This window comes from Gossypium hirsutum, chromosome A03 (assembly GCF_007990345.1).
Source record: "Gossypium hirsutum isolate 1008001.06 chromosome A03, Gossypium_hirsutum_v2.1, whole genome shotgun sequence".
Classification (NCBI taxonomy): domain Eukaryota; kingdom Viridiplantae; phylum Streptophyta; class Magnoliopsida; order Malvales; family Malvaceae; genus Gossypium; species Gossypium hirsutum.
In genome coordinates this window covers 58685807-58696145 of record NC_053426.1, presented here as the reverse complement: position 1 = coordinate 58696145, position 10339 = coordinate 58685807, and the positions used below count along the sequence as shown (strand labels likewise).

Here is a 10339-nt window from a genome sequence, read left to right as displayed (position 1 = left end):
TAGGAAGGAAATGTGAGTAACCCCTCGAATCATTTGTGATTTTTATAATGCTTCATATTATGAGAACGATTTTATTGATGAAACCGATCTAGAATACTTCTAAGATATAGATATGGATAGTATTATAAATTTCTTGACTAAAGATAGGGGTGAATGGAAATATCGCGCAGGTACCAATATCCCTGTATCCTTTCATTAAGCAATCATATTCCCTGATGCTAAAATGTGGATCCAATTTGTATGCACAAGAATTGTACATGCTTTAAATATTTCTAATGTTAATACTTTTAGAGCATTATTACTCTATGTTATTTTGTAGAAAAAGAAAGTATGTATCAGTAAATGGATTCATCAGAACATGAAGAGATGCATTGGTAGCCAAAAGGTGGGAGTCTTCTTTCCCTACCTAGTGATAGCATTATGTAGAAAGGCGGGTGTACCTATGACATCTACTGAGCAGTCGCTAAAACCGTCCAAAAGTGTTATTGGCGACACCTTGTTCCAACAGTATACAGAATTGTGAGCCAAACAAATAAAGGATTGGAACAAACGACAATAGGAAGCGACAGCTACATCGGCTCCATCGTAAAGGTTACACGAGCTCAAGAATACGTCAATGAAAGTAGTCATCCAAAGCTTGATTGGATGATACAGTGGATGCAAGAGTTAAGACCAATATCCCAAGAATTTTCAAGGCAAAATAACATTTGGGTCCCCAGTTACACATCTGACATGTTCAGGCCAACGAATGCAGAACAAAAAAAAATAAGTGCATGAAAGTAAGGAGGAAAGAGAAGACGAAGAGAATGATGGGAGTGAGGAGATGGATAAGGAGGACAATTGAACTATTTTAATTTTATAAAGACTTCTATTAATTATTAGATGATTTTAATTTAGACTTTGTAGGAGTAGGATTAGTAAGTAGAAATTTTGTTTTGTTGCACATTGTTAAATTTTTTATGTAGGAACCCAACATGAAGAAGACTTCAAACAATTCAAGCTAACATGATCAAAGGAGGAAGCACCTACCATTAGCAATTGGAGTGACACGATCAATCGAGTAACTTTTTTCCTTATCTATTATTGGGCTACACATTGAGGGCAATGTGTCAACTAAAGTGTAGGGGTTAACATAGAAAATTTGCTTCAAATATTTACATTTTCTATGATTTTTTTTATATTTTGTGTGCTTAAGTTTGTAGAAACACAAGTGGTTGGTTAGAAGCATGCACATAGGTTGCTTGTGTTTATGAATAAATTTGGCATGATGATAGGTGATTTTAAAATTTTGGTTATTAGGCTGCTAAGTTATATATGTTACACTATAAATAGGTATTAAGCAATCAACTGTAGCATGTGATATAGAAAGTACAAGGAAACGAGCATGCTAGTACGAATAATAAATAGTTGAATTTACATTTTTTTGGTTGACTAAATTTGTGCAAGTTGAGATATTTAGGGATGACCTATTTGGAACACATCCAGAGCCAAAAAGTTATCCTAATTATATTTCATCTTTAGTACCAATTTTTGAGCCTGATGACACTATTTGATGAACCACATTACAAACCCCGAGCCTAAAAACGTCAGCTTATATTTGTCCTTGCTCTTTGTCCTGCACTGCACGATTATAGACATCTGGCCATATGTATTGAGGGTTAAGTAGATACATCACAGCGGAGTTTGTAAAATTAGAGTGAAAAATGTAATACTAGTGTGATATAGGAATTATAGGTTAGCCTGAAAGTACAAAAAAAAAGGAAAATCCAAAAAGAAAATCCATATGAGTAGAAAAAGTACCTGAAAAGTTTAAAAAAAAAGCATTCTTAAGTGAGAAGAAATTGAAAAAGAACAGTGACAAAGTCACAACAATAAAAAAAAACTCATTCATTAGTGCGCTGAAATTCATAGGCTTACCTTAGTTACTATGTCATGCTATGATTTCCTATATGGAGAAACAAGGAAGGTGAGAAAAGGAGAAATAAGACGGTGAATGGGTAAGTGTAATTAAGGGGGATGAATAGGGATCAATATGATGCGCCAAACTATTTTCATGTTTGTAACCCTTTTGGTGCTTATTGATTTTGAATTTCATACCTGTCCTAAGCTTCAGAATGTTACAAGCCGAAAAGTCCTATGTGGCCTAAATATCCTTATACATGAATGAGCATCATACTAAGTATGTGCATAAATGACTATTTTTATTCTGCTCGGATAATCAAAGTACTTGTATGATTTGTGGATGGGTTCTTATAGGTGAGACCCTTAATACTTGTATAATTTGTAACATACTCAACTTAGATGCTTGAAAGCAAAGGTCGTAAGCCAACTATTCATCATGTTAGAATTATTAGTAAGCATGAAATGCCTAAGTCATATGCTCTAAAGTCGATACTTGTATCATACTGGCTCAAGAGTCGTCATGTTTATTTTTCATCTTTGTTTGTGTTGCTTGAGGACAAGCAATGACTTAAGTGTGAGAGAGTTTGATCTGCCAAAATTCGGTGTAGCAGATTAAACTAGTTTTCACACTTAAGGAGCCTGAATACAAGCATTTCCATTACATTTTAGTTAGGTTTCTTTAGTTTTACTTACATTCAATAAAATGTGCAAATTTAGTCTTTTATTGATCTTAAGGGACAAATGAGGCCTAAAGGAGAGCTAACATACTTTGTAAGTGTATAAGAGACTATTAGAAGGCATTTTAGGATGATACTAGACACTATGTAGCAACACAGAAGGGTTGATGTCGCAACTAAGGAAAAAAACTCAAGTTTGCCTTCAATGGCACGACACAGACTGAGGGTGTCGCGACATACTCCTAAAGATGGCTATAGATGAGCATATTGGTTGCTATATCGCAACACAGGTCCTGGTGTGTAGCGACATCGACTCTAGGACGAAAATTAAACACGAAGAAGGGGCGTTTTGGTCTGTACAATCGAACTTTAAGCTCGGGAACGTCAACTGACCTAGGGTTAAGGACAACAACCACTTGAAGGCTATAAATAGGCTCCTTTGGCACATGTTAAAGACACCTTTGAATTACCTAGTTTCTTCCTTTATATTTAGTTTCATTTTCTTTCTTAAGTTTCTATAGTTTAGTTTATTTGTTCGTTGTTTTCTTTCAAGTGATCTGGATTGGGAAATCATTCAACTCTTTGGATTTGCGCTTAATATCAATACAATCAAGCTCTTTCGTTTACTCCATCTTCTCGATTTAATGAGTATGCTTTCTTTTTACCTCGATTATAATTTTTTTTATGAATGCCATGAGGAACTAATCCTTCTATGGGGATTAACGAGTGGAGGTATGATCTATCAACTATTTTGTAGGGTTACTCAATAGATCAGTTGTTTGGGAAAGGGAGAACGTGAAACAAACCCTAGGTTTGACAACCCCGGGAAGTCATCAAGGTGGGACTGTGAGGTCGGAAGATAAGTAGTTCTTGCTGACTCGTTATGTTAGTAGTAGATCGGAAGATGCTACTAGGTAAGCGGCTAGTTGATTAACAAGAAACCCGAAATGACAATTGATAAATATTACCGAAGCGAGATAATCACCTATAATTAGATTTGATTTATTCTTCCTTTTTAATCTCTTGATTTTTTTTTTATGTTGTTTTATTTTTATCATTATAAAATTCCTTTATTTTATATTCTTCGTACTATAACTAAATCTAAAGTACTAATTAGATCTTTATTGTTTAGGTTAAAATTGACCTAGCGCTCACCTCCCTTGGGTACGATTCTTAGAGTACTCACTCACTCCGTTGTAAAACTATACTACAACTAGACCTGTATACCTGCGGATACTGCCTCATAATTCTATATTTTATTGTAGTATTCACACTATGGATGTTAGCACGTCCGAAGGCGGTCATAAGAAAATATGCAAAACATCTCCTTTATACATGCCATATAACCGAGACTAGGAAAATTAAAAGACTGGCAAATCGAAAGCTTGATGGTGTGAGCTCCGAAGTGATTTGATCGTCTCATTCCACAAAAGATAAGTACAAGCAAAGAAAACACAACAGAGTAAGCATTATGTATGCTTAGTAAGTTCATATGAGTTAAAATAATAAACTCACCTTAATTCACAACTAACATAATGAATTAGCTAACTAGACAACTTTCCTGTCATCACATTTCACATTAGTAAGGTGAGTTTATCAGTTACAATCCTACAACATTTTGATATGTACAATACATTTCCATTCAGTGTCATTCTATTAGAATCATCGAACATATACGTCATTTCATCATTCCTAACATATAACCATTTTTAAATACAATACATATTATCAATAAGATATTTTCCATTTTACACTAATTGTTTAGCCCGATGAACTATAATAAACAGATACGGATACATGGGTAACTACAAAAACACACCAGATTCCTCGTCTGAACAACTCCAAGCACACCTGAGCACCGAAATGCTAAAATTATAGGCATCAGATGTCATAAGACATTACATCCCTCCAGAACACACCAAGGTTTGAGTAGAGACAGACAGTAATAATGGTCTCTGTAGAGATAAAACTCGGTAATCCGCAACAAATATTGGATTCCGATTTAAATAATGAATTCTCGGTACGTCAGTATCATCTCATACCATATCCCGCACAACACGCAAATAAACCTATTGGCATGCCAATTGTATGCATACGTTCCTTTAGGCACATTTAACACATTAATTCATTTCTTTACAATTCAATCCATTTCTCGCCTTTTTGTACCATTTGTAACCAATTCAAAATGCAATCACAAGATTTAATTTCATAATTTAAACATATCCAATATATTTACAAACATAACTACACCATATGAACTTACCAAACCAAAACGACTATAAGTGCAATATTGAGGACTAATCCGTAATTTTTTGCTCGATTATCTACTAGCTGGTCCAAATTTTGATCTATACGGTAATTCATTTCAAATTATCAGTTTCAATTACCTTATAACATCTTATTCTATGCATATGACATTTTAATTTCACTTTTCACAAATTCACTAAAGTTTCATATTTTATTCAATTTAATCCCTAAAACCTAAACAATAATATCTTTCACATTTAAGCTCTGATTTTCAATCTAATTCCAATCTCATCCCTCTACAGCCCTCTAATACCTATATTTATAGAAATTTCATTCTAATTTTGAAATATTTACACTTTAGTTCTTTTTTACTAAAATAACAATATCAGTTTACAAATTAGTCATTGTACCTTAATTAACTCTCCAGTCGAAAAAATGAAAAGACCAAACTTTAATTAAACTTTATACTAACATCGTAAATATTATTACTCACTCGTCGGAAATGGAGTTCCGAAACTACTATTTCTGACACTACTGAAAAACAGATTGTTACAGGTACAGTCTTTCTCAAGAAATCATGGCATCATCATCATTTAGCACAAATTCATTATTGTCAAAACTGAAACTCACACCACCCTTCTCGATCTTTGGTATCCAAAAGGATGTATCTGAATGATGCTCTATTCTCATCTTCTTCAGTCGCCTCTATTTCTAAAACGACCATGTCTTTATTCTTCTTCTCCTTCGTTGCTTTCTCTAGTTACATTAAAATAGGAGAACTTGGTCTTTGAAACTGGGAGACAGAGGATACATGTTGTGCCGTCCATTTCTTTTTATGTTCAATTTAAGATTTTAATAATTATTTATAGTTAATTATTGTTTAATTATGTTTAAATAAAATTATTTATATTTATTTATAAATTATTTATTTCTTATTCAATCATAATATATTATTTTATTATTAATTGATGGTAGATAAAACTCCAATAATAATCTTCCCTTTTCTTGAATCAAATGAATTCTTAAAACTTGTTTCCTCTTCTTCGGTGCATGCACACGAGAATGAGCGCACTTTTACATATATATAAATAAATAAAAATTAAGATTTCGGAGTAGACTCGAACCCTATATAAAAAGCAGCATATCCCACTTCTGTCTTCAAAGCAAAGCATCATAACCTCTCTTCTCTTTGTTCTTGGTTAACTCATCTCTTTGCTCTTTTCTCAGCTTAAGTTTCCAGGTCCTTTATGCATATATTATCGTATTCCCTTTTTTCTTAGGTTTTCTTCGGTGACAAATCCACATCCCATTTGTCAATTTAATCAAGAGTTTCAGATATCCTCACTTTCCTTAAGCCTTCATTCATTTAGTTTCTTGACACAAAAAATATAGTAGAAGTTATTTTAAAACACAATGTCAGGCAGAAGATCACGTTCCAAGCAGTCAAGTGTTTCCAGTATCACTGACAATCAGATCACCGATCTTGTTTCCAAGCTGCAACACCTTATCCCTGAACTTCGTCGAAGGCGATTCGACAAGGTATACCGACTACCACACCACTCTTTCTACTTTTTTCTAAATAAAATAAATAAATAAAAACACCCTTTCTTTTGTGAGGACTCCGTTCACTTTCGTAGATAAGTCATAATCAGAGCGCGCCTCATTTATTTTGATGTGGTGCCTTCTAGCAACAAGTTGAAGGTGTGGGACTCCATCTGTTCCTCATTTTTAACACCTCATGTTTAGTTTACACATCACGCTCAAATATTATATCATCAAAACTTAATTTAATTTTATATTCCAACTTCAATAGAAAAAGAAAAGATCCATAATATATTTTTCTCTCTAATATCTCTTCAGGTATCAACTTCCAAGGTGTTACAGGAGACTTGCAACTATATCAGAAGCTTACATAGAGAAGTGGAGGACCTAAGCGACCGGTTATCCCAGCTATTAGCTTCCACAGACGGCGGTAGCGACCAAGCAGCCATTATAAGGAGTTTACTTATGCAATAAACACCCATTTTCATTCACCTTTGGTTTTACTATATTAAGTACTACACACCTTTTCCATATCTTAGGATTTCCGGTAGTAATGCAGAAGAGATAGGAAAAGGGTGAAACATGGAGTACCATGCATGTTTTATGATTCTTGTCATCAACAGACTCTGTAAATCATTCAAGTCTATCATTATATATTTTATAAAATAAAATATTTAAAAAAAAAGAGTTGAGAGTTGTGAAAATTGGGTCTTAAATTTTATGAGTTGATTTACAGCTGCAATTAAAAGCAAATATTATATTGTTGTATTAGAAGAAAATATTGGTTTACCGATGGTGGCGCTTCTCATGATTATGGGAATTGGCAAAGTTTCAAAGCATAAATGAAGGCTATGTAATGTTAGATTTGAGAAGTGGACCCCGAAAGGTCAGCCTCAAAGGCTGATGACAGTCGCTGACACGTGATTTGCCGCACACCAAATTCTGTTTGGATCCTATAACATTATTAGTAGTATTTTGCGATAGGTTCGGAGTTTGAACCCGTGAATTCGTCATACTTGTTTTTAAATTTGGGAACCTTTTTTCTTTTTCTTTTTTTTTTTATATTATGTAGGTTGATTTTAGTGTTTATATTTGAGCTATTCGTCATACTTGTTTATTTTTTAAACAAGAAAAAGAGAGTTTAAGCCTAGTGCGACGGCGTTCAATTCATTTGATATGCATTTGCAGCCGTTAATTTATATAGGGTCATTGTTGACGGGAATTCATGGCACAGCGAGATAAAGGAATATGGCGTGTTGCACGAGCATTTACCAGGGTTAATCGCTAGACTACAAAGAATATGGTTAAGGAATATTTTTTTTTTCTGTCTTAAAACACCCCGTTATCATTTTCAGCTAAATCAAATTCCTTATCGAGTGGGCAAGTTTTTTGGGTAATTTTTAAAGTTAAAATATGTAATAATTCTTTATTTTTTTATAATTTTAGAATTTAATTTTTTATATTTTTACTTTAAAGAATTTACTCATTTAGTTTTTTAGATTTCCAAATAAAATTCTAACTGTTAACTGTTAATGTCATTTTTTTAACTACATTACAATCAATTGAGTCTTTTTTTTATTTCAACAAATTTAACAAAAAATATTTAACAATATTAACAATTAAACTTAAATTTTAAAATATAAATAATAAAGGGGCCAAATTCCTACAAATAAAAATACAAAAACTAAATTTTAAATTTATAAAAAATACAAAAACCTATGATATATTTTATTTTTTTTAATCCATAATACTCTAACCCAAAACTTTGTTTAAGAGGTACTAAATTTTTTATCATTGGACATAACATGAGGTTGGTAATAAAAACATTATCCATACTATATATAAAACTATTTAGTAAGTTGATACCATTCATTGGATGTAAATCCATTTGAAAAATTATTAATTGTTTTTTAAAAGTTCTTTTATCATATTATTGTGTGAGTTTTTCTTTTTATAAAGGAATAAAAAATTATCCTAAGATTAAGAGTATCAAGCACATCAAATCTTAAATTTTACCATTACCATCAATACATCATTTAATTTTTATACGATTTTTTAATAAATAAATCCGATATATAGGTGGTGTACCATAAATCTAATTTACTTTTATGAGTCTATAGTCTTTTGTTTATAGACAAAATAAACGAGTATGTGGTAAGATATTAATTTAATTTATGCTGTTATTGGGTCTTAATGTCATAAATTAACTTAATATAACAAAATTTAAAAATAATAATAAATATTACTATAAATGGTATTTCTTTATATTTTATATAAAAGCTAAAAATTTAATAAAAATTAAATTAATTCAAAGAATAAATCTAAAAATACTAATTTTCTAAAACCTCAATTTTGTCATTTCAACTAAAACTTTATGTGTTAGTATTTAGTACATTAACAATATACTCTCTTTTTTTTATTCCACCAGTAATCTTAAAAAATTATTGTGTCTCTTTTTTTTAAATATTTATGTTTTTTAACAGTTTACTATAATCCTATAAGACATTTAAAAACATTAATCTTACTTGTAGAATCTAATTAAAAACCCCACTATTTTAATAATCTACTGAATATTTTCTCAAACTTTATTATCTTTTTATATAAATTATTTTTATAAATATAATATTTGAATATAAATATATTATTAAATTAATAATACAACACGTGACGATAAATAAATTTATACTTTTAATTTTTTTTTCTAACCAAACCTCCCATGTTCAACGATATATTAATTTAAGAAAATTAATTTTTACAATTACTGTCACTTTTGAAAAAGGGTTAAATTATTTTTTAGAGTTTGAATTTGATAATTTTTACATATTAGGGCTTGAATTTTGTTTTTAGTCTAAGTTAAGTCTTAAACTTGGTAATTATTTTCACATTGAGACCTGAACACTTTTTTATCCAAATTAAGCTCTGAACTTAGCAATTGTTCTAATACTGGGGTTTGAAAAAAAAATTCCAAGTTGTGCTTGATCTTCCATTGAAAATCCTAAAACTTAGGTCCGAATGTGCAAACGATTGTTAAATTCAAGTCCCAATTAAGGAACAATTTTAAGTTGAATATTTAACTTAAAGAAAAAAAATTCAAATTCTAATATGAAAATAATTATCAAATTCAGGTCCTATTTAACCCTTTTAAAAATATATAACGAGGAACTAAATCGTATTTTAAGAATTTAAGATCATAAAATATGGTTTGTTTTTTTTTTTTCCTTTGCTTAAGTAGTATTTATACTATATTATTATATATGTAAAGAGGGCAGCTATGAATTCCAAAACGGATATGAAGAGTAAAAAAATTCAAGGCCTTCCCTTTGTGACAAGTGTCCATTACTTCCTTTTTCTTACAATTAATATAAAGGTTAAATTTCAAATCAAATCCCTCTATCTTTTTAGATTGTATAAAATGACGGCCTCAAGTGTCCATGATTTTTTTCTTTCTTTCTTTCTTTCTTTCTTTCTTTCTTTCTTTCTTTTACATTATTAACTTAAAGGTTAAATTTCAAATCTAATCCCTTTATCTGTTTACTATATATGAAAATGGTCAAATTTCAATTCCGATCCTTATTATGCGCTCAAATTCAAGATTTAATTGTTATACTTTAACTTTTTACGTAATTTGGTACCTCAACACGTGTACTATCATTTGTTAGTCTAAATATTTAATTCTAATTAAAACGTCAATGTGAAATTTAAGAATTGTTAACTCCGTTTAAATTCTTTATTAAATTCAAAGTCTATTACAACACCATTTTTATCACATTGCTACCAAATGAGGTTTTTTTTTTAATTTTAGAATACCACATTGATAATTTTAATAGGAGAATTTTAATGGTATTAGCAACTAAACCCAAATTATTAAATTCGAAAAGGTAATGGACTGAATTCTTAAAAATTAATTATGAAGACTAAATTCTAAATATGCAAAGAGTATGTATAAAAACTTAAAACATGTTGCGACATTT

The 10339-nt window shown here is 30.7% G+C and overlaps 1 protein-coding gene across 1 annotated transcript; it reads left to right on the top strand.

Annotated features, from left to right (window-relative positions):
- Positions 1-5561: 5561 nt before the first annotated feature.
- Positions 5562-7072, top strand: LOC107948112 (transcription factor PRE6). Its single transcript, XM_016882582.2, has 2 exons — positions 5562-6365; positions 6687-7072. Exons 1-2 carry the CDS (start codon positions 6240-6242, stop codon positions 6840-6842), a joined length of 282 nt encoding a protein of 93 aa, XP_016738071.1. The 5' UTR covers positions 5562-6239; the 3' UTR covers positions 6843-7072.
- Positions 7073-10339: the final 3267 nt, after the last annotated feature.

Bases quoted from the DNA above. Each gene is read 5' to 3' on its own strand.
- LOC107948112 (XM_016882582.2), top strand. From the start codon at position 6,240: ATGTCAGGCAGAAGATCACGTTCCAAGCAGTCAAGTGTTTCCAGTATC. The intron at 6,366-6,686 runs GTATACCGACTA...ATATCTCTTCAG, and splicing joins GTCGAAGGCGATTCGACAAG to GTATCAACTTCCAAGGTGTT.